The sequence below is a fragment of the Trematomus bernacchii genome, unplaced genomic scaffold (assembly GCF_902827165.1).
Source record: "Trematomus bernacchii unplaced genomic scaffold, fTreBer1.1, whole genome shotgun sequence".
Lineage (NCBI taxonomy): Eukaryota > Metazoa > Chordata > Actinopteri > Perciformes > Nototheniidae > Trematomus > Trematomus bernacchii.
In genome coordinates this window covers 6,608,929-6,633,955 of record NW_022987973.1, presented here as the reverse complement: position 1 = coordinate 6,633,955, position 25,027 = coordinate 6,608,929, and the positions used below count along the sequence as shown (strand labels likewise).

The window sequence follows — 25,027 nt, the reverse complement described above, 5'->3', positions numbered from 1 at the left end:
TACTGAGAGGGTATACTGTGCAAAGACACACACACACACACACAAACTGGGACACACACACAAACTGGGACACACACACACACACACACACACACACACACACACACACACACACACACACACACACACACACACACACACACACCGCCCAGGCATCACTATATACCTAGAGGCTATGTTGAAAAATAAAAAGTTTGTGAGAGCGCAATATGTCAATATATTTTAAGTTAGACAGGTGAGATTTGAGGCCTGGAGCCCTTAATGGCTTATAACACATTTAATGTGTCCTTAGCAAGGCTGTGTGAAAGGCCAGAGGAAGGACGATCAATACTGGCTTGCATTTAGACGTTCAGTCAGCTTAAGGGAACAACCTGCCTCTCCAGGGTTCAGTGAAAAATAAAGCCATATAAACAATTGTCCATACGTGACTTTCACCTTTTGTTTTTCTGAAAACACTTTCAAAAAATGTAGTCCAGGGGTGAAGGAACCTCATCCACAGCCACAGCTTTCTAAGCAAACTGCATACTCAGAATTAGGAGCTGAGCTTATGATATTTGGTGACTTTTGGAGACGGCAGTGCAATGTTATTACTGTCACACTAGTGGTCAGTGATCCCATTTATGTCTCTTAAGGAACTGTAAAGTGTATTTTTCTCGCTGCTCGGGTCACCAGATTGAAGCTGACACAAACTTTAAAGAGCACTGCAAGTGAGCAAAACACACGGAAAACTAGCTCAAAATTGGGTAGGGGCAATACAGACAATGTGTTACTTTGGTGTACATCAACACTTATTCAATCTACTTTCCCAAAAAATATTATGCCTCTAATTTGTTGTCCGTGTTGACATAAGCACTGGGACGTTGATTCATTTTGTTTTATTCCAGGTAGAGGTCATGTGATATGGCCTTGGTGAATAAGTGAAGGACATGTTGTTACTGATAAGACCCAATCAGGAAGCAAACGTGGGTATCTTTGTCTTTAAAAGTTCACATTTCTGCCCTTCCAGACTAAACACCTCTACCTGCATTCCAAACTAAAACAGTTATAGCAACATTTTCAAAAGTCTTCATTTTCGGGTTTCAAAACGCCAGAATAGTGTCGACGCCAGGAGTAAACACAGCAAAAGTCATGCTTTCTGAATTGAAAACGTATTGGTGTTGATTCAGCCTGAGGGAGTGCAGAGTAAATGAATGAGTGAGGAGGGGAGGGGTGTCTTTGAGCCTGTCAGCAATGGGGAGGCAGCAGGAGAACCTTTTCTGTGGCCTGGACTGGAAAAGCTCTCTGTCAGCAGAGAGGGGTAATGGGGGTTAGCATGGTGAATAGAGGGAGTAAAAATGACTGTGTGAGTACAAAAAAATATGAGTGTGTCAGGACAAGTGGTTGCGTGTCCCAAGTGGTACTACAGAATATTGGCGACCCCAGTGAACCTCGGGATGCATACATGCACTCACAATACCAAATAATAACAGTCACTCTCTAGAAACCTGCATATAAGCATTTAGTGAATTCAATTTGAATAGTTTCTTCCAAAAGTCCCATGGGAAGGGTAAATAAGCAACTCTGCAGAATCAGCCGCCACGATACGAAGACAGATGCTGATTTAAAGACAGTTGATGTACTGGACACCCTGTTGTGACTTGGCACCATCTTACGTTAAGGAATGCTTCAACAAAAACAAGCCAGACCTTATTTTGACCTTTGGCCTCCATGAGGGACACACACATGCAGAAACACACACTCACACAGACCTCAAAGTCACCTCCCTGCAGCTTCGCTGTGCAGTCTTACCTGTGATGCCTACTGATGAATGCCCTTCATATAACACATACACTGCGTGCTGTATTATTACACAGACCTCCCTCTGTTGACTTCATTCAGAGTCCTTTCTTTACAGGAGACATTTTGACTCGTCGCAGCAGGAAATGTGTACAGGACATACACAAAGGTATACACATCATCACTTTTCACTATTTGGAAGGTGTGTCATAATTATACAATTCTTAAGAACAACCTTGAAAATAGTTTATTTGATCATTTTTTTGTGTACAAACACAATTTGTTAGGATTGTTCACTTGTCTATCTCCTTCAACAAATCCTGGTCTCTCTCTGCCTCTTTCAATCTCCAAAAATCTTCCAAAATTGAGGCATATGGTTGTTGACTCAGCATAGCTAATGTTATCTGAGGTTAAAGTTTTGTCCAGTGAGGATCACTGACTGCAGTCTGAGGTTTACTCGGTAAATGCCGGTCCTGTCGATCACAGTTAAAACCACAGACAGCTCTTCTGAGATCTTTCTGAATGGCAGCTTAATATTGAGAAATCCCCCTTCTGTTCAGATCCACATACACACTATCAGAGTTTTGGTATTTTCGTGATAGTGTCCTTACTTTTTTACTTTACTTTTAGTAGCGAGTTCATTTTAGCTCAGTGTAACCATGCTGCTTTGCCCTTCATGCAGTTGAGCTGAAGTGACTTTTAGCTTTTTAATTCTTCAGTAATTCCAGGACAACAGCATAGTTCAGCACACGGAAACGATGCAGGGGCTTGACAGAGTTGAAAAGGCTGAAAGGATTAATTACTCCAGGCAGCCCTGGGTAACCTTTTAACTTCTCGCTCTAAGTCGGTTATGACGGGGATATTCGCCGCTTTCAGAGAAAGTGTCTTGATAACTATGCTCCTCAAGCTCTTGGTAATGGGTGGAGGGGAGGGGTCTCTCTGAGTGCCCTGGATGTCACCTGTCACCTTACTGCTGTGTAATGCTGCTAATTAGCACTTAATAACCTGAACTCTGAAATTTCCAATTACTGCTCCCTGCGAGACCCAGAGCTTTTTGATAAATGGCATGGAGCTAAAGCATTTGGCCCTCCTGGAGAGAAGCCACACAGTCAAATACGAACAATCACACGCACTGCATCACTAACGGGCAAATGACATATTAACCAGCTCTCTTTTCCACATACCTCTCACTCCCTCATGAGCCCCAACAACAAGCTTTATTTAAAAAGTGCTTACTAAGAAAGAAAGAAAAAATTAGGTAGCAACTTTGCACATTTTGTTGCATGTTGAGTTGTGTGCAGATGGTCTCAAGTCACGCAGAAGAATTGGACTTATCCCACTCCAAACACTCTGCCTCCAGGAGGATTAGGCCACATTGTTGATGCTACTGAGAGGTACAAATCCCTGCAGCACGTACTGTACGCATCCAGTTTAACCCACACTTACATATGCACATATTTATGCATAGCAGACATACCTACACCCACATAATGTACGCACACACTCGTACCGAAAGGACTGCAGCACACACACAGAAGTAGATTATACTTTATGTCTTCCAGTGATTTTAAAGCCAGAGATTTTGGTTTCTGTGATCTTATTTTTAGACTTGCGGTGTATTTCTTTATCAAACAGAGGCCAGGATCCGAATGGGTATATTTATTTTAACTGTGACAATAAAACATGTACAGTGTCTATCATATATCCTGTCCTGCAAGAGTGCTACATGAGCAATTCATATAAAAGCCTTTTGGGCTTTTAATCACAGCAAAGACGCGAACGATTGCCTGATTTGAAAGGCAGCTTATATTAATCTTTTGTTTAGACAGTCGAGGGTCATCCTCTCCTCTCCTCTCCTCTTATCTCCTCTATTCTTTACTGTTTTTGCAACATCCCTTTGTTTCCCCTCACTGTTTCTCTTACGTATTTGTTGTTGAAATGCTTCTATTTAGTCTTTTGAACCTATTCAGTTGCTTTTGGATCAAAGCCGTGCTGCAAATGGTGACATTAAGATGTAATGATTACAGACTGTAATGACACTGTCTCCTCTCCCTTGTGAGAAAACATTTAAAAACACTGTCTCAGATGAGTACGTTTTGTCAAATAGTCAGTTGTCCATGATTGTTTGCTGGTAATGATGCAAGTACACAGGCTGATTTATCATTTCTAGGCTCATTATTTCCAACTCTAACATTCTTTGGCTAATCAAACAGAAATTAAACCACGCAACACCCGCCTCGTCTCAGCCACGGCCGATCCTACTGCCTCAGTCAGGAATGTCCACACCCCGACAGCTGTAGGAGAATCTGACTCATTCCTCTCTCCGTCCCAATCCTCCTTGTCTCTCTAACAAAAGCTCCACTCCACCCCTTCTCACCCTCTCTGTCCTTTCCACTTTATCCACTCTTGTTTGAGAGCTTTGGCAAGGTGGCTCTGCCTCCTCCTGCCATCTAAGTGTTAGTTTACCACTGATGAGTGCGCTTGTAATGGGACAAGAGGGATGCATTCTGATCGACGAATTGACCAAAGAAAGAGAAAAAACCTTTCTCTTAAGGGACCCTCTTTATTGAGTCTCCTGGTCTCTGATGCATGTCTTTTGTCTGATATGTGCCTGCTATGGTTTGGCTCAAGTCCTGGCTCCTGTTCAGTGCCGTATTGATGTAGCAGCACTCCCCAGCTTCTCTCTTTGAATGCACTGCTCTTCCACCCCTCTCTCGCTGCAATCAAACCCAAATGGCTGTCAGCCATTCAGAGCTACTTAAACCAAAGTGAGGAAGGATGAGTGCAATCTGACCTTTATCCATGTAGCTCTATTTCTCCGACTGAATAAATAGCTCTCTGGCTATAATTCCACCTTGATGCATGTAGGATATACGTTTATGAGCCCCTGAGGTTGCTCTCCTCTCATGCTCCGGCCTGTAGCTGTGCATCACTGCCCTGCGGCACATTCACTACATCTAAATGATGCAGACCAGTGGGCCAAGCTGTAATGGATGTCGAGAAGCAGATTACATGGTAATGTGTTATTGATCGACTACTGTCCGGCACACATCATTGATTAAGGCAGCAGAGTATGTGATCGCTGCATGTTTAAGTAGGATCTCAGAAAATAATGAAGATGCTGTTTGTCAAATGCTAATACAACCTCCGGACTAATTATAAAAGCTGCCATGTGTGTAGGGGTCATTATCAGGAATCAATACTTATGATCTTGGTAATTTTATACTGCGATACTGATACTATTGATAAAATAACCAGATGGAAATGTCAAATATTGGGAAAACTTAATTAAAAAAGGTTGTGTACCCTATATTACTATTAAGCAGTCTTGCTTATTGATTTGCAATATTGCCTCAATGTCACCAGAGATGTTAAAGGGATGGTGAGTAGTGCCTCGGTGTAAACAGAAAGGTCTCTGACTTGCAGGTGACACATATGTCTTTCGACCAAAGCACGTTAGTATATATAGCTGTAGCATAATATAATTTAGATGACTCAATAAGAAATATACAGTTTTCGTCTTGTTATCATCTGTGTGGCTATTCTTATACATGTGTATGTCTAATGCAGGTGAAGTATTACATTTGACAAAAAAACAAGAAAAAGTCAGCGAGTAGAAAGTAGAGAATAAGAGCGACAGTGATTACATGAACGGGAGGGAGGGAGTAGATTAGCTCAGTCTGTCCTCAGAGAGAGTCTGAGGGAGAGAGAGGGAGCTGCCAGCACTCCCTTTATCTCCCCCTCCTCCCCCCCCATCAAAGCTTCTCTGCTCTCATCTTGATCATACTCGCCCTAACATCCCATGGTATCTCTTTCCGTCTGTTCCACCTCTAATTGTCAGTCTATGAACAAAAAAGTAGTTTTCTAATTTTTGATTGAACAGAAGAGAAGTCCCACTTCACAGTTTTTGTCATTTCTTCTTGAATACATGTTCTTGTCAGTCTCTTTTGTGTACATGTAGGTTGTATTTCAATGTGTTGTCTCGTGATTATACTGCTTTGTTGTGTTTTTTTTTGTATTTTACTATGAATGTGGACAGGGGGCCATGTTGGCTAGAAAAAACACCCATTGGTGGCTTCGGGTCCTATATGATACTTCATTCTCTTTAAGATACGAGAAGATACTTGTTTCTAATTCAACATGTCTTTCATAAAATAGGACACAGTAAGTTGTTTTTTCCTTTCCCTCAATTGACAATAGTCTTCATTCCTACAGCTACTTGAATGTATTTGGACATTCTGTAGTAATTGTCTCTATATGATTGGCTTGCAGGTGTGTGTCAACGTTTTACTGTGTAAAAACACATACTCCAATTGACACGATGGGCTCATAGGAACTCAGATGCACGATTCCGTTGTCTTTGTTATGTTCTTTATTATAAAAGACTACAAAGTCTTCAATAATGATCACTAGGATCTACTAGGACTCTCAAATGAATCTCTAGGTTCGACTAGGTTTACATACAGGTCTCTGGTTTACAGGCATAGACACGATGAAGAGACAAGACGAACCAACACAAGACAAAGGGAGAGAAGGGCTATACACACACACATTAGGTAATGGGGCACAGGTGGACACAATCAGGGGCGGGGACAACAATCAGGGTGTTTCTCAATCGCGAGTACGCTTGCTTGGTAGCACATGTCTGCCGAGCATCTTGCTTCAGAAGCGAGTCAAGAATACTTCCTGGCATTCGGAAAATGAAGAGTGGAACCCGCTAGCAAGTGTGCAGGTGTGCGTCATATGAGAGGCCCCGCCTTACATCTTCCGCCACAGATTTGGGGAAATTGGTCCGTGCGCAAAGCATTGTGGGGATTTTAAGACCGCGGAGTCTACTCATGTGCAGCCTCGATATTTCTCCAAACGGAGTACGCCGGGCTCGGTAGATTTCCAAGTATGCTGGAGATTGGAACAGTACTTCGGCGGCACTCGATGACGTAGTATGCTTGAAATAGTGGCTCTGAAGCAGCTTTACTCGCGATTGAGAAACACCCCCTCAGTCTGACAGGTGACACACAAGGACAGGAAGTGCAGACACCTGAAACGGGAGGGTAGAGTCAATACCAAAATAAGACAGAATTAGACAAACACTAGGAACACAACACAACAACTAACAGGACACTAACGCTGAAACCTTACACCAAACATGGCAAACATTCACTTTTAGCACACTTTGCACTTTAACAGTCTGTTCTTAGCTTTATCAGCTTCATCACATCTCAATGCACTTTACCTTCACAGGCAATGTAACAACCTTTTTTTGTCCTTTGCCTCTTAATCATAAGATATGTGGCTCTTGGAGTCACTGCTTAGTCCTAATGGGCAATGACACTTAGAGGGAACATCGAACAGCTCATAACCAGCCAAGAGTGTATTTGTCTCCTATTCTGTAAATCACATACTTATTGTTTATAGTTTCCAATCTCTCCGAAACATTTCTCATGTATCAACCTGCTTCCTGTTCATCTATGTTTGCCACATGAAGAATATTACCAAACGAACTTTACATTAGGCTACCACAACTCAATCTGCACTCATAACTTTATTGCAAAAATGACTGTCTTGTCCTTTTTGGTCACATGGACATCAGAGAAAGAGCATGAGACATTACATTTCATTTGTTGGATAAATAAAAGATCCTTTCTGCACACTCTTAGCAATGTTTAAACACTAGCTCTTGACCTTGAGTGTTATTGGTTTACGTTTGTCTAAGGATGTGGGGTCCTGTTGCTCCTACATTCATAAAGTAATACATATGTAATTATAGCAAAAAAAGGTCCTTCACTATTGAGACTATTTGGCAGGATAGGAACTACATCAGTCTGAAAAAGTGAAGAAATAAAAATGATTCTTGAGATTTATTTCTGAAATTGAAAGAATCTTACATAAAACCAAACACTTCTAAATCGCCGTGGCAAATATAGAAAAATGCATGGCCCCCCTTGCTATGAAAATTGCTATGAACTTGGACAAAAGCCTTAACAATTCAGAAACTTACTCAGGTACTAAACTTGAGATGGTAATTTCCAGATTTGTATATTTAACTCTAAACTCCACCGGTAGATAATGGGGAGAGGCCAGTGTTGGAGTAATGTGCTTTCTGTGCCTTCTCTTTGTTAAAAGATGAGCTGCATCATTTTTGAACGAGCTGAAGGCGAGCTGCAGCTCCTCGGCTGAAGCCAGCATATAGAGAATTACAGAAATCCAAGCATGAAGACACAAAAGCATGGATTCATTTTCCTCTCATTAAAGGAGGGAATATGTCTCATCCTATAATGATTTCCGAACGGGAAAAAACATGACTGAAGAAGTTTGTTAATATATGTGAATTTCTCAAATAGGATTTAAGACAAATAGCAAAAGGGAAATAAGCGTGTTGTCTAGAAGATCTTATCTTATTTACAGTTGTTGTTCACAGTTAACAGGACAAAAACACAATGGAAATCAGAGAGAACAGATGCTTTTAGTATTTAGACAGTATTACGAAGAGCTGGGGTTCACAGGTTCGAAGAACTTAGCGGCATATTTATTTGCAGCCTTATTGTTAGCAACAGGCATGCAGCAATAAACCCATCTTTGTATTCACATGGAAAATGTCAGGGCACAACAGGACTCTAATCTTACTGCATTTGCTCATATGTCTAATTGTGTAACAACAGGTGAAATGTCAAAACAATGGCTCTGGAACACAATGAGGAGCACATTAACACTATTAAAAATGGAGTCTGACACATAACATGAGCCTTACTTAATCCTTTTTTACAATGCATGCTGGGAGGCGTCCCTAAACGGTTTAATGCAGTCCTGACTGTAGAGGAACTTAACTGTGCCTCGGTAAAACAAATGTGTTTGCTTAGTTACTGCAACGGAAAAAAAGGGTCTGGGAATTTTACTCCCGTATTATATCTGCTCTCTGATAACACAGAGAGTTGCAAGCAGCTATTGTCTGAGATCGCATGATGTAGTATTGTTAGATGTGCCAAGAGCAAGGACTGTCTTAGGTAAGACAGCTTTTATGTGCGCAGCTCCACTTGCTTGGAACAATCTTCAGCAAGAATTGAAACTGAGCAATCTCAATCCTCTGCATGTTTTTAAAGCTAGGCTAAATGAAATGCTCGTTGATACTATGGGTACTTGTAAATGTCTATACTGTAACTATGTAAATGTATCCTGTAAATATAATGTATGATGTCCTTTATTGTTTTATGTTTCATGTGGAACCTATATGCTGCAGGTCTCCCTTGAAAAAGAGATCTATGATCTCAATCGGACCAATCTGGTTAAATAAAGGTTTGAAATGAAAAATGAAATGAAATGACATTTACCATAAAGATATTAAAAGATAAAATAAATATTGATGTAGATGTTGCTCTGCATCAGATGTTTTTTTTTAAACTGTAACATTAAGCCTTATCTATCTCTGTGTTACATACATAATGATCTTATTGTGTTGAGGAAACCTTATTGTCAGTGACAAAAGATTGTTTGTGTTTTTTTCTAGATTTTGAATAACTCTAAAGATGGGGTTACTTTCAGGCAGGGGCAATATTCTGGTCTTATTTTTTACCTACATTTATATATATTGTATTATCTTTAAAAAAGGTATCTGTCCAGTCTGATGACTTCACAAAGAACTGTTGACAATGTTGTAAATGTATCGTAAAAGAAGTGAAGGACAAAAGACTATGGCAGTGAATATGTATCGCGCAAGATGTCACCACAATCGAGAAAACAAGAATCTCACATAAAATGTCACTTTGATTCATTGTTAGCGGGATTTAAATTGCATCTGTCAAGGCTCTAAGCCAAGTGAACTACACCTCTAATAATTCATCACACACGCACACACACAAACACACACACACACACACACTCGAGGTTCTCCAATAGATTCAACTGCAGTGAAACTGATGGTTTTCTGCCCAACGGCGGGTGTGCATGTTTGAGGAAATCTATAGGATGCTTTGTTCACTAACTGCATCTGTTCTTTTGCTAATACACACACACACACACACACACACACACACACACACACACACACACACACACACACACACACACGGGGACAGGCACGCCGAGGCTGAGATGATTTATAGCCAGCCATGTCTAATGGATTGCCTTGGCACTTGAGAAATTATGAAAAGAAATTAATTAGCCTTTAGTGACCCTGCTGTCCATCTGCCCCCCTCTTTCTCTCTCTCTCTCCCTCCCTCTCTCTCTTTGAATGTAATTAAGGTCTGTATGGATTGGGCTAACCTGTCCATTTAGCTTCACTTAATCATATGACATATATGATCTATACTGTTTACATTGACTTTTTAATTATTTGTTCAAATATGTTTTTAAGTGAGATAGAGATAAGTACGGTGGCCGACAGGCGCTAACACGCTATAACGGGCCAAAACATTTCCATTAAGAGAAACGCGCTGCACTTTCTTTGCATGTGTTTTTGGCACATTAATGTTTTTTTATGTGCATTGCTTTTGAAACGGCAGTTTTTGTCTTTGTGGAAATGTTTTGGGCCTGTGCAAAGTGTTTGCACCTGTGCAAGAAACAAGAACAAAAAGGTTAAAGTATATAATACAGGGTGCGTACGGGTGCTGGAAATCCTTGAAAATGCTTGAAATTGTACGAGGTGTTTTCAAGGTTTGAAAAGTGCTTGAATTTTGGGAATGGTGCTTGAATTTGGGATAAAGTGCTTGAAATTGTAAATGCTTTACTTCGCTTTTTAGATTAAAATAAAATAAAGAAGTCGGAGCGCGCTTAATTGCTTCGCTTTTACATAAAACAGCTCCGCTCCGGCCTTCCCGCGCAATGCGCGTGACCGGCAAGTGTTTTTGTTACGTGTGTGACCTGGGCATTCTGATGAGAGTGATAGATGACAGTATGCCAGGAGGTTGCCGTTTCAACGAGCGTTGGCTAGCAGAAGACAAATAGTAAATACAAGCCATGGCTAAGACGAGGGTCAAGCGAAGCCCAAGAGTAGCCTCCTGCAAAGTGTGCAACAATAACGATGCGAGAGTCTGCGCTGACGAGCCACACACCACATGAAAGGTACGCCATCGTAGAGCATTTTAGATTAGGCTATCGTTGCATGTAAAATACATGACACTTTTCTCTGTGCGCGGCAAAAAAGCTCGCCAAAATGGCTTCACCGGTCTGGCAGTATTTTAAGTGTCCGAAAATGACAATAAAATAGCGGTATGCAACGTGTGTGTGAAGCAGAAATCCTGCAGCTCCACCCGCTGTGACGGACCGGTGAGCGGAGCAGAACACACATTAAGAGTTAGACCTAACACACTTAGCTATTTTATCTACCTCTGGAACAAGCTAAACTAGTTATAAATATATTTATTCTTCACTGTCGGGTCGCTCATTACTGGATCAGTGAGCTGCAGGAGATACTGACAGGCTGTCAGGAGAGAGAGAGAGGGGGAGAGAGGAAAATAGAGCGATATCGGTATCGGCCGATACTGATTCCGGCGATCGGCTCCAAAATTGGCGATCGGAGCATCCCTAATAATTGTATATGATATGTTTTATAATGATTGATCATGAAAGTGTTATCAAAGCTGGTAAAGTTGCAGCTAGTTTGAATGGCTTTGTATACTACAGAGTAGCTTGTGAATTTACTCCAGGTGGAACTAAAGTCTGATTTAACACTTGATTATATTTCACATCATTCATCCACATCTGTAAAGTAACTAAAGGTATTAAATACATGTAGTGGAGTCAAAGTACACCATTTACCTCTGACTTGTGTTTACTGCCAACCTAAAAGTACCTCAAAAATAGTAATCAATAATATATTGAAAAGTTATTTGGCTGATTGTTTTATATTGGCTCAGCCAGGTTATATGGGATGCCCAGTCTACGTACAGATGGGTCACACATTTTGAAATATTAAACTTAGTTTTCTTTTCTAACATTTTTAATTTTTCATCCTCATGTAGAATGCTATTATGAAACACACATTTGGTTGTTTATAGCATAAAGAACATCTGATTTAATGTGAGGTAGGGAAATAATCATTTGAGTATAAGTATGTGTATATAAATATGTAATTTACAACAGCTGTAAGATGCTTGAAAAGCTTGAAAATGCACCTTGAAAATGCTTGAAAAGTGCTTGAATTTGACTTTGGAAAAGGTGTAAGAACCCTGATAATATACAATAAGATACAATTGTATAAGTATACAATATATAGATTTTTTAATGCTTTATTCAGAAAAAAAATACTTTCATACAATCAAAAAGGAATACAGATTAGAAAAACTCACAAAATAAGCGTAATTATTTAACAAATTATATTTTGACAAAATTAGAGCCAATGTGAGATCATCAATAGGAGTGAACAACATCTCCCCCTCAGTGAGGATTTCTTCTGGCTGAAATCACTTGGAAAGCAGAACTCTAAAACAACATGTACATTTTTAATTGATTACTAGAGGACAGTCTTAACATTAGATTCAACAGAATAATGTTGTGGTTTCCTGTCTTCTGAGTTCTGAAAACCAGCTGGTATGAGACAGAGAAGAGTCTGTGAGAGTAGGTTGTGCGTTGGTGTTGGGATCAGGGGGTCACAGGTTCAAACCCCACTGCAGTCAGCATGTCGTTGTGTCCCTGGGCAAGACACTTCACCCCAAATTGCTCCTGTGTGGATTGCCCACGGTATTGAGTATGTAAATCGCTTTGGATAAAAGCGTCTAACAAGTGACATGTAATGTAACGTAATGTAATTTAATCCAGAGACCCACACACAGCACACAGCTTCTTCCAGCCCGATGATGTTTAACTGTACGTGTGTGATTCTGAATGTGGAGTTTTCAGACTAGTCCACTGCTGTTTTCCCTGATGTAAAAACAAAGTAACCAGAAGTTATTCTGTAACCAGGAGAACCACTGCCGCCTTGGGTGATCAGCAGATGGCAAGGATTGTGGGGGTTTTAGTCTTCCAAAATATGTTTAAGTGTCCTCCAAAATCCACATACAAATGGCCTATATTTTGTGAACATGGGCATGTCACTGATTTGAATATAAAACTATGGATGCATGATTTTGTATTTTTGTTGGCATCCAATATGTCAAATGTTCCTGATCACCACTTCCCAGTGCCAATAAACACTAAAGAGAACATCAATTCTGTGTTGGAATCATACTATATATGCCAACTGCTATCTCAATAGCTTACAAGAGGTTGCAGACATAAATTACAATGGGTACACAAACAAAAGTGAATAATGTATCCTTGAATGACGTGTCAGCTTATCGGCATGATCATATCTGGTCGATGGCAATATTTAATCTCCAAGCCTTTCATGACGTGCTGTTGCTTCATACCTGCTGGATGTGTAAGTAACACAATCCTATATTGCTTCAAGTGGCCTTGCAAGTAAAGAAATACTGATTAGAGAGTAGTTGATGAAGCGAGGTCAGTTCAAACAAAATGGAAAGCAGAACCGATAAATGAAAGAATGACAAAGACAGATTGAAGGGAGTGAGTCAGAGAGAGACAGACGGATGGTGAGAAACATGGAGGGATTATTAGCGACTCTGTGTGCCAACCAGAGAGGAATGCTGGGGTCTGTCACACCAGAATGTGATCTCGCTACGGCTTAGTGTCACTTTTCTGTCCTCCACTTCCTCAGGTATGTATTGCCGGTACACACTGACTACTCGCCCATATAAATTCTCTCCTGTCACATCACTCAACCTGCCTCACTGCTTGCCTCCCCAAGCTTACACATAGAGATGTTCGGTGAGTGGTACAGTTGGCACAGAAGCCCATTTCTATGGATTTTCCACCTTGGATGCTGCAGCAAAATAAATCCAATGTCTTTTTCTAGCTGGCTGGAGCTCATGAACATTGCATTCTTTCCAGATGAAGTGATTGTACCATATTACTCTGTTGAGGCTCACGCACATTTACACCCTGACACAACAAACAAGCTTACTGTTTGTTAAGTGAAATGTGTTATCGCCCCAGTGAAAGAGCATCTTGTAGATGTTTACAAATACTTTACCAACCACCCCTTCTCCATCTCGGTCTCTGTCTCCATCTCCCCTGCAGATCTGAGTTCGACCTGGACTATGACAGCTATCACGAGGACTACTATGACAGGTACACGAGTGGCAGCTCACACACCTTATTGCTTGTCTGCATGTCACAGGACGCTCAAGAAGGAGGCTCAAGTGGATTCTTCATCCTTGGTGTCTCTAACGGTCTCCGCTGCCTGTCGTTTTCGGCCACACAGCTGTCAGTCATCCTGTCTTTACTCACAATGTTGCCTGTTACCACTCAACAGCCATGCACACACTGCATGTTACACACAGAACACGCAAATGCACACTTTCTTTGAAGACACCCAGACGGTTCAATTACATTTGAGCATCCAAACTTGTGCTACAGACTCAAATCATTTGCTTTAGTTGCATCCATTTAAAGTAAAAATGTCAATACAAAAATAATGTATAGTGGGAAAGCTCTGAATGAACAAAGTACTATATATTGACATACTGAACAGTATGCGTTGTATATCAATACAAAAGATCTCTGTGCTCATTTCCCACTGGTATGCCTTTATAGAAATGAAAGCTAATCACTAAGGTAAGACAATATTGCTGCATACAGATATTTATCAGTACGCATTTTACTGTATTTGTCTTTTGTGCACTCGGTCAACCCAAACTAACAGAAGACCTATTCCTCTCAGTCTCTGTCTAAAGCTATCTAAAGCAAAGAAAAATGCTCTTTATTTCACCCAAATTGAGGGCATAATAAAAAAAAGAAAAGAAAACCTTCACTGAAAGACTTATAAAGCAAAAACACTTAATTGTTGGTTGACTATACAGTATTTTAACTTAAATGCAGGCATTTAAAGCTGACTCAAGTATTGTTGTTAACTGCCAAACAATGATGTTGTATGTTGTGAAAATGTCACAGATTGGTGGTCGTTTTCAGTGAATCTGCATTACTTTAGTGCCCACAACGGCTTAACAATAATCATATACATAAGGGTTACATAATAAGCCTTAAAAACACAGTACTGATTATAAACCATGTTAGATTACAGCTTGTGTTTACTTTTTTTAACTGCAGAACACACTGTTGTGCAGTGTACCATCAAATGCAATGGTTAGGTAGATGAGGTATTTAGTTGGACTGAGAATGGTTCTGTATTATTGGACCTGCACTGAAATTGCGCAGGGACCTTTACCAAATCCCCCAGGTCTCAATCATAAACACTCCACTCAGCATATCTGAATAAAAGCAAGTAGTCACATAACAGACACACACACACACACACACACACAAATTCACACAATAGAATATACACCTCGTTCCAGTGCCTTTCGCGCACGTATCGATGCTCTGTTACTCCCAGTATCTGTCATCTTTTTTTGCATTCGGTATGCCTTACTCTGCATTTGTTTTACTTTGCTCAGGGGGGTACACTCACTACTGATTTTCAATTTGTTTTTAACACAGTGCATGATTATGCCCCATGCTGCTGGCTAGCACAACTGACAGCTGTGTATGTGTGTATGTGTGTGTGTGTGTGTGTGTGTGTGTGTGTGTGTGTGTGTGTGTGTGTGTGTGTGTGTGTGTGTGTGTGTGTGGGGGGGGATATGTTTGGGTATGTGTGTATATTTTCTGTGTGTGCGCACATGTGTTTGCCTCTGGGTGTGAGTGTGTGGGGATTGTGTGTGGTTGTATGTGAGTGTGTCTTTTTGTTTCCGTGTTTGTTGTTTTGTGGAATAACAGTACGTGGGGAAAAGGAGAAATTACTCTATTTTTTTTTTCTACTGTCCTCTTGTGTGAACACGATAGAAAAGTGTCTTTCAACACACAGATAACAGCCCCAGCTGACAAAGCTGCTTTCCGTGTGGGGTCTAATCCATAGAGACAAACACTCTCTTCTCACACACACTCACACACTTTTCTGTAATCCTCACTCGTCTACAGTCTCTCCATGTCTGAGCTTCCATTCTCTGAGATGACACTTCAAAGCCGGTGTAACAACACATTGTCTATCTGCCCCCGCAAACAGCTCTAAAAGACTTTAAACTCCCCTAAGTCTTTGGTCTCTGTGTCTCCCCACACGGACAATGCTCAAATCCTCTTATCTCACACTTAAGAAGGGCCTAATATACTTCATCCTTATGTGACATTGTGATGCGTATGACTATGTGTCTACTGTGGATGTGCAAAGTACACAGTATCAAGTAAAGAGGCTTTAGAGAAAAATAACCAAACAGAAAACAATATGGCAAACTTTTCAGGAAGTCGGGCTGCTTCAGACTGTCTGGCTAACAGCTAAATCCACATTACCGTCCGACTCCAAGTCCTTGGAGCTGACAGCTTGCCTCCCTGTTGTTGGCGGCTGACGTATTACAGCAGGAGAACTGTTCACTCTCATGGCTGCGCAGAAACCATTTGGGCTGTGCTCAGACTGTCCTCCATCCAGATTTATACAGATTGTGACTAGATTGAGAGAATATTCAAACTGTTGTTATCTGCAGATCTGGAAAGCACTCAATTCAATTCCCCCATAAAAAGTCCACGATGTTGCCATATGTCTTGAAATGTTACTTATATATTTGTATTCCTGCAGTAGACACTCACATTAGATATATATTTGTTTGTATGTGGCTGAATCCTGTCGGGACATGTTATACATGGTTATAGCTGTTCAATCATTTTTTGTGGAGGTTCAGCCAGAACTATGAGACCCAAAGCAAAAACTGTCGCTTCAGTAGCTAGGAGGCTCATTGTCTCATAATGGGTAAATACAAGTTTTATCAAAAAGTTAATGAATTAATTATTATTTCTAGGAATTATTGTCATAGATAGCTAAATAAATTATTTAAATGTCAATGAAGTAATGTTTAATAGAAAATATAATGCCCTATTGTCCGTATGTCATTCTTTGAACAAAATGAGAATGAAAAATACATGTTATTCTATGTAGTATTAGAGTGTCTTGGCCTTATTACTCTTTGGGGGGGGGGTTTCCCTTTCCTGTAGTCCGTTACATATGTTTTTGTACATGTAAATGTTCTGAAAATGCCTAAATCCCTGTGATCCCTCCAGAGGGAGTTTCTCGTCCACACACTCTCCCCCCCCCTGCCTGAAACACCTCCATTGGACTCCTTTGTTTACTTCCGTAACATAGTGACATCACTATGTAACATGTATGCTTCTATTGGCTAGCGCTCCAACACATTGTATGTGATAGGGGAGGGGGAGGGACATCTCTAAGTGGCTGACCAATCACAACAGAGCCGGCCAGCTAACCAATCAGAGCAGACTGGGCTCTGGTTTCAGACAGAGGGTGAAAAGAGGTGCTGCAGCACAGGCAGTATGAGAAAAATAAAGAGCTTTTTGAACATTAAAGCATGGAGACATGTCACAGTAAAAGCGCAAATTACAATTATGAAACCTGAGAATTAGCATAACAGGCCCCCTTTTAAAGTTTAAAAAGTAACATATTTATTTTGGTGAACCAACAGAAACCCTGTGTATCCCTTTGTTTTATTTAAAAAAACAATGGGGTGTACCATTTCTTTCTAAGGGCTACAATTAGTTAGATACATTAGTATAGTCTTTCATAGATTTGATTGGCCTAGTTCCCACACCTCCTGCATTGGTGGTTGTGGTAGCCCTTAGCTGTGGTTCTCCTGCTGTTGGGTTCAAATGTGAGGTCAAATCACTTTCTGCTTCAATCACAAATTCACATCTATTCTTATAGTAACACACACACACAGACACACACATACACACAAATGCAGACACAGTGTGGGTTCTTTAAGCACTATAGAGTTTGGCTGTGTTACACCCCCTGTCACCAACACTACGAGCCTGGCGGAGAGCTATTGATTGGCCCTGACAGAACCAATTACATTCAGTGACAGATAGAGACATGGAGCTGTCCGCAGGGAGGAGGCTACGCGAGCGCAGGAGAGACAGAAACCCAAATAGAAAGACAAAGGACCATAGAATATAAATATCCATATTTATCTATGAACTGCTTCAACATATGCTTTTCTTCACTGAAGATGTTTCCCTTTTGGACAATTTTTTTTCAAACTTGTATCACCAACTTATTTGAGCTACGGCTGGGTTTAAGATATTTCAACATTAGGCCCAATGCAATTACTGAGTTTTACTATTGATACCAAAACATTACTTTTCTCCACAACTGATTTGAAGGAATTCTTGTTTTAATGTTTTAAAATTGTATCTCCCACATTTTTAGGGCGTATGACTACCAGCGTGTGCCCGCCTCCTTGTCTCCTCTGCCCCTGGGACCCAGTCTGGCCAAGCGATCGCGCTCCTCCTCCCACTCCTCTGGGCACAGACGCAGTCGAGACAGAACCCATTCCAAAAGCTCCAGAGCCCAATCCTCTAATTCAACCACATCCAAGTGTGAGTAATATGAATGGAACAAGTCACGAAAAAGGTTGCACGAGAAGCTGCAGATTTACAATGTTTCTCTAAAACTCTAGTGAGTAGAATGCCTGTCTGTATGAAGAATTAAATGTCAACCTCAGATTAATACTTTTGTATACCCATCCCTCAAGTATAAAGCAATTGCAGGCAAAGTATGCTGTGTGTAGTACTTAGAGCACACACTGAGTATTGAAGTTCAGTCAACAGTTTTAAAAAAAAATTCTGTGATGTTCCTGATGAGAGAAACATCGCAGTGTAGAAACATGATTGTAATCAAACCCCTTTCATGACACCTAAATCTGACCCTTAGAAATGGGATAGTTAATTATGCTCATGCTGCCCTACTAGTTCATAAAATCTAAATAATGCCACATGCCACATTTTAATATATTATGCCCCATAACCCAATATGTCTAACTTTAAAGGTCTCCCTGAGAGATGTCCTGCTTGTATAATTTCTTAATGTCCTTTACGTTTTCCCTCTCTTCATCCCTGCAGTGGGCATGGAGGAGTTGCAGGTGATTAAAAAGGAGCTGACTCTGATAAAGACACAGATCGATGGGCTGCTTGACAGTCTTGACAGGATGGACACACAGAGGAATGACCACAAAGGTGAGACACTCATTCACAAACACAGTGGAGGCAGGTAGGTGCGAGATCGAATGATAGATAATCTATTCGCACATCAAAAACATTTTAAGGCGGACTCAGGCAATAGGCTACTTTCAGAATTTTGCTTGATTATCTCCAACAGTCACAACCCCATTCAAAATGATTTAGGATCTGTGCCGCAGGGGAAACTGGGGAATAAGGAATGCACTGCACCACCAGAGCCACTCCTTTTTTACCTGACAAATCAATTATTTTTACTCCCGTCAGGTATTTTTTTTTAAAACGGAATAAAGGCTGATAGGAACTGGAGTGCGTTGTCTGGATTTAATGCTGTGAGCGAATTCTCGAATATGCTGGACAAACAGTGTGGTGGAAGGAACTGGTGAAGCTTCAGAAAACAGACACATATCATGAATTGGAACAACAGCAGCTCAGTGTGCATGAAAAGAGCTTCTGCTGTCCTCATGTGGACATTAGAAGCCAATACAGTTTCTGCACCTGCCAAAAAGACTAACAACCCAGGGAAGAAACAAGGCAGAGCTTTATTATCCTTCCTAAGAAAATTGGTTTTGCTGGAATCTTAATTAAACTGATCGTAAACTAAAGCAAAGTTAACGCTTTTAATTTGTAGTCCACCCTCCACTGAGCACTATATCCACAATCACTGCTGCATGCTCTTGTACAAAAAAAGAACCGTAACCTTGAGTCATTATCATAACATCAGGCTGAATAAATAAACAGACAGTGAACTAAAATGAGAATGTGTCCTGGGGCTAATTTAACTGACGGTGCAGACCTTCAGGGAAGTATGTGTGTTCTTCCTACTTTGAATGACCTTGGGCGTGTGATAGCTCTCATCTTCATAGCCTATTAATTTATCTCCGGCTCGACTTGATTCCCCTGTCTGTCACTTAGCTCTGCTGTCTCTCACTTCTCTCCTGGTATCTCCTTGTTTGTCCTTCCTCTTGTCACTCCCTTTATTAGATTCTGCCTGTCATCTCGTACAAAGTCAGTGGGATGTGTGCAGGTTTTTGTATTTGACCCACAGAACACATGTATTTTCTGTATCCTCCAAAGAGCTCAACACCTAAACTCCATGTGTGTGTTTATTCCTGTGTGTTAGGGTCTCCCCTGAGAGAGGACAGTCCAGCTGGCTCACCATACGCTCTGTCTGCCAGCAGCCCCGAGCACTCCCTCTCCTCCCTCTCTCCACCCAGCTCTCGCCATCGAATCCACCGAGAGAAACCCGACCAGAGGGAGCTTGATGATGACCACCACACGGTAAATGCACCTGAAGGCTGTGCACACTTGTTCCTTCCCTAGTGCTTTACAACATGATTATAGTTACTCAGAATCAGAATCAGAAACTAGTTTATTGCCAGCTAGGTTTACACATACGAGTAATTTGCCTTGGTGTATATGGCGCATATATAAACACAGTTAAAGAAAATAAATTATAAAAACTAAAACAAAACCTATTTTAAAAAACCATTAAAAAAAACTATTATAACATTAGAATAGATAAATATTTATATGAAATATAGATATAATTGGTTGATATTCATGAAAAAAGTCAAAGTGGAGCTGCACTTTTGGTTACTTTGTTTTAGGCAGAATGTCTGTGGGTTCATATTTTGTGGCTACATTCTTTTTTTTATTTAGGACAATAATACACAACAACTCAGGTTCCCACTGAAATTGAAAAAGATCTTGAGACCAGATATTAATTTTAAATTAATTACTATTACATTATTTTAAGCTTTCCCATTAACAATGTCAAAGAGATGTGAGGAGATGAATCTACTCATGAGGCTCCGCTGTGGTGAAATCAATTAATGCTTGCTCCATTAAAGAATACTTAGTCATTGTGAGATTGCAGTACAATGAAACGTCCCTTTGTTTTGTCTCTCGCTGTCCCGTCTTTGTCTGCCTGTCTGTCACAGATGAGCAACCACAGCTCTGACCCTGAGGAGGAAATATGAGGGAGGAACATGAGAAGACACAGAAGACATGGATTAAGTGCCAAACATGGAGGAAGAGAACAACAACGCCCAAGCAAACGCTCATATCAGAGGCTCAACTCCCTTCCAACAGGGTGTACATATCAGACAACACAATACATTTAATTGCATCATAGCAGCTTGGTTTCTTTTACTTTTGAGGAAAACTAAAGCACTGACAGAGTTGACTAATACAAACTGAGTACATGCACATCTGATTGACTAGTATTTGGTATGTAAGGACGTTGTGTATTTCACTTTTTATCCTCTAGCAGCAGCAGGCATTTCTAATAATTTGTATAAGAGGGTTTGCACCAACACATATTCCAGTATTAATCCAAATAATACAGTGTTACTCCAAATGAGACAATAGGGTTCTCTGATTAAAACTTTGTTTAAGCAGCTTACCACCTTCTTTTAAACCAGGCAGCTTGCCATTATCAGACTGTACATAAAAAAGTATTATGTTTCTGTTAGAGGTACACAGGTACTACAATGGTTCTGCTGTTTCACCAGTTTCTCCCAAAAACGGATTTCTTACATCTTGAATTAGCTGGAATACAAACAATATAGAACCAGAAATATTAATGCAGCACAGTGGTTATAAACCGGGTAAAAATATTACATTATTATGATTTTCAGAATTATGGGTATATCTAGAAAATGTTGTGCATCTACTGAGAAATGAAAAGCTCTTCTGTGATTCCCAAATTATTTTAACATGTAAAAGCAAAAGAAAACACTGTCAAATTTGATATTTCAAGAGTGCTTTTTGTTAATGCTAACCCTTTTTCTCTTTGTTGTATTCTTCTCAGAAATCAGAATTGTACTTGTCAAAGTAAATCACAGTAATACTTGAGGGATGATAGTCAAACTGATCATGCAGGAGAGAAACGGTTGCTTTCTGGTTATGAGTATCAGAATACATACTTCTGTAAACCAATGTCTTTTGTGTACTTCAAACTTATTAGATGAGTATTACAACTATTTTCCACCATGTATTTGGCACTTTTAAGACATGCAAAGGCCCAGGTCTGTGTGTAATATTGTGTATTATTGTAAACTTTAATGTAATTGTTGAACCGTCTGATTTTATTCTTGTTTTAGGACTTCTCATGTTTTTTTTAAAGGAAAACAATCATGTTATTCTTATGGTGTTACATGGTTTTGTTTGCATTCTTAAGATAAGCCAAGTGAAAATACTCATTGTCACGGTAGTAAAAGTATTTTCATATTGAGTATAAGTACAGTACATGGGAGTGTGTTTTTATTCTGATGAACCAAGAGCGACACATTAAAAAAGGGATAGAGAAACAAACAAAATCAAAACAAAGTTTTCTTTAATTGATCATTATTTACATAAAGAAATGCTGAAAGCTTCAAAATGTGACCGCTAAAAGTGTGCAACTAATCCAAATTGTAAAAGTAATTCGAAATAATTGATTCTATACTATATTCCACACTAAACAGAGGAAAGCTGGTTTACTGTGTGTGTTGTATTGAAGGCTGCTGGTCTGGTATATAACATATAGTTTATGGCATTTTCTTTGCGAAAATATTGTAGAACAATCCTCCGGCTACTCTCTTTAACAGCACATGAGATCCTGCTATATAACATACATAATAAGACTAAAATAACTATTCAAATCAGATCAGGAAAATAAGTTTGAATTAGGTTCAAAGTTAATTGTTAAGACTAATATACTGATGTAAAACTTAGCCTATGTTCAATTTGCTGATAAAGCCCATGGGCTATGGTAGAAATGCGTGTTAATAGTAAATACTTTCAGTTCTGGATATTACCTCACAACTGTAGGCCTACTATACAAATCCGGTATATGCGCATGTCGCAGGACTACGCACCCTGCCCGTGCACTCATGCGCGTCACCAGAGTCTAGCACAGGCTGGTAGCTTAACAGCAGTGAGTAGCCTTCTAACATTAGCCATGTTGTTTACGTTCACTCTAAACTGTTTACGTTACTGACATTGTTCTGGGAAGCGGCTTTGAAGGGAGTTCCTGAAGGGACGTTGTGTCAGTGTAGTTTTTTGTTAATTTCTCGCTTTAGCGTCTTTTGGAGCAATTGCGGCTAGGTATCATTTCAAAAGAGTTGGCAACATGTTATTATTACAAATCTTACCGACCCTAGCCTTTCAAGCAGTCTTATTTTTGGATTAAAATCATTGACTATTCCACAACTCGGTTCATTGAATTACAGGAAGTGCTTTCAAAGCAGAACTAGCCTATTGCATCGGTCACATTTCTTTTATTTTTTAACAGAGCTTCAGAGAGAGGAGTAGGCTACACAGCATGTCTGTTAGGGAATTAACTTGTGGAATTCAACCAGGAAGTTGAAGGTTGTGTATTCAGGGTTTATTAACCTAGCAGTCAAACATCCATGTTAGGAAATAATAATAAAAAAATACTATGTTTCTTTTAATTCCAGTAACTGTGCTTGTCTGCATTTACTTCGCCCTCTGAGCATTTGGATCATCCATTTCCACTTAGTTCAAAGTGCTGAAAGCAAAGTGTGACAAAAAGAGCTCTTGCACAACCAGTCGTCTGTTGACAAAAAGATAAGCACACGAGTACTGAATGTCATGCCGAAAAGGACAGGGTGCAGAACTGCATGAAGGCAATGTGACAAACATCTGATGCCTTTTAATTTACCATAAAATTACAATTTGGTTGACTAAAACTGCTGTGCTAGTTTGGATTTCATTCATCAGTGCACATGAGTGTGTCCAGGCTGCAGCAACTCAAGGGTCATATTTTTCCTGAAAATAAGGTAAGCACAAAACAAACTTTAATAAAATACAATTATTCAATAGAATATAAGATTATAATTAATGTGTTGTATTGTTTTGTATACTTTATTTTATAGCCCAATAGGAGCAGTCAATAGTTGAGTCACTGAAATAATTCTAACATTTAAGAAGATTTTATTCAATTGTGCTATACAAATATGATATGAAGAGTTTGTATTTATCAGTCGGATGGCATATTTAGTATTTAGCTATTAAAGGGAGATTCATGTATTGTGATTTGACTATCCTAAGGATTTATACATATTAAATCACAGTCCATGTCCCTTCAAGAAACTATTAGAAAAACATTTGTGGAATTATTAATATTGTTGTTTAATGTGATTTCTTCAGATTGAATCATATACGTTTTACTTATTGTTCTGTAGATCACAGCAATGGCAGCCCCTAGTCCTCTGAGCACCCATGTGCTGAACACAGCTATGGGTGTCCCTGGCTCGAACATGGCCCTCAGTCTCTATCGACAAGACCCCACCACTAATACCTGGAGTTTGCTGACCTCTCGGTAAAAACGACAGCCGCAATCAAAATAGCTCATAAAGTCACAAATTATGATCGCAGGAACATCTGAAACAACACTTGACAATGTGTATTGTCATTCATAGGTCCACAATACTATTTTGTCTCAACAGGACCACTAATGCTGATGGACGCTGCCCTGGACTCATTACAAAAGAAATGTTTATTGCTGGCGTGTATAGATTGCATTTTGAGACGGCTCTGTACTGGGAGAGTATGGGAGAGACCTGTTTTTACCCGTATGTTGAGGTGAGGAAAAAGCTTCCATTCCTAGTTGCTCCTTTGTTTGCTTGTTATGGTACTATATTTGTGTTACTTAATCAGTTATTGTGTATCCTCCTTTAACATTTCACATGCATGTTACCAATCCTATAAATCTTTTACTTGTAATTGTTGATCTCTTTCATGTTTGGTGTTTTGTTGCAGATTGTCTTCACCATAATTGACCCAGGCCAAAAGTACCATGTCCCTCTGCTGCTGAGTCGTTTCTCCTATAGTACGTACAGAGGGAGCTAGAGATAAACTGTGATCAACCTCCTGAGGCTTCCTCTACCTATCAGCTGTCTAAAGGATCACGCAGAGGCCACTCCACCAAAAACAATCATCCCAGCACCAGCTGAACTGTCACAGCTATTGACAAGACACTGCTCCATTTGAATGATCTTAATGATATCAGCATAACTAAACTAAAGAACCATAGTACTCAGGAATCATGAGTACTATGGTTACAGTGATCATGAGTCATGATCACTGTAATTATTAGGGTACCGATTTAACACCTATTTTAAAATGTTATTGTAACATAGGCCTATCACATTTTATTAAAACAATAAAAAAGATGTCT

At 39.9% G+C, this 25,027-nt stretch overlaps 2 protein-coding genes across 3 annotated transcripts in view; both read left to right on the top strand.

Annotated features, from left to right (window-relative positions):
- The window catches only part of LOC117471621 (heterogeneous nuclear ribonucleoprotein C-like), a 34,806-nt gene extending 12,642 nt beyond the window's left edge, over positions 1 to 22,164 (top strand). Inside the window, exons 3-7 of the mRNA XM_034116747.1 lie at positions 13,846 to 13,896; positions 18,035 to 18,204; positions 18,727 to 18,840; positions 19,964 to 20,121; positions 20,784 to 22,164. Coding sequence (XP_033972638.1) covers positions 13,846 to 13,896; positions 18,035 to 18,204; positions 18,727 to 18,840; positions 19,964 to 20,121; positions 20,784 to 20,822 — 532 coding nt within the window. The 3' untranslated portion in view covers positions 20,823 to 22,164. The remainder of the gene's footprint in view (positions 1 to 13,845; positions 13,897 to 18,034; positions 18,205 to 18,726; positions 18,841 to 19,963; positions 20,122 to 20,783) is intronic.
- A 508-nt stretch (positions 22,165 to 22,672) lies between these two features.
- LOC117471581 (5-hydroxyisourate hydrolase-like) lies at positions 22,673 to 25,022 on the top strand. 2 transcript variants are annotated; one of them, XM_034116689.1, is made up of 5 exons: positions 22,673 to 22,762; positions 23,550 to 23,627; positions 24,033 to 24,169; positions 24,297 to 24,432; positions 24,610 to 25,022. In XM_034116689.1, the coding sequence occupies exons 1-5, from the start codon at positions 22,679 to 22,681 to the stop codon at positions 24,697 to 24,699; spliced, it is 525 nt and encodes a 174-aa protein (XP_033972580.1). In that variant the 5' UTR covers positions 22,673 to 22,678; the 3' UTR covers positions 24,700 to 25,022. The 2 variants fall into 2 exon arrangements, with proteins under 2 accessions (XP_033972580.1, XP_033972581.1); XM_034116690.1 differs by having other exon boundaries at positions 22,677 to 22,762; positions 23,286 to 23,627.
- Positions 25,023 to 25,027: the final 5 nt, after the last annotated feature.

Bases quoted from the DNA above. Each gene is read 5' to 3' on its own strand.
- LOC117471581 (XM_034116689.1), top strand. From the start codon at position 22,679: ATGCGCATGTCGCAGGACTACGCACCCTGCCCGTGCACTCATGCGCGT. The intron at 22,763-23,549 runs GTGAGTAGCCTT...CTGCTGTGCTAG, and splicing joins AGGCTGGTAGCTTAACAGCA to TTTGGATTTCATTCATCAGT. The intron at 24,170-24,296 runs GTAAAAACGACA...TTGTCTCAACAG, and splicing joins TGGAGTTTGCTGACCTCTCG to GACCACTAATGCTGATGGAC.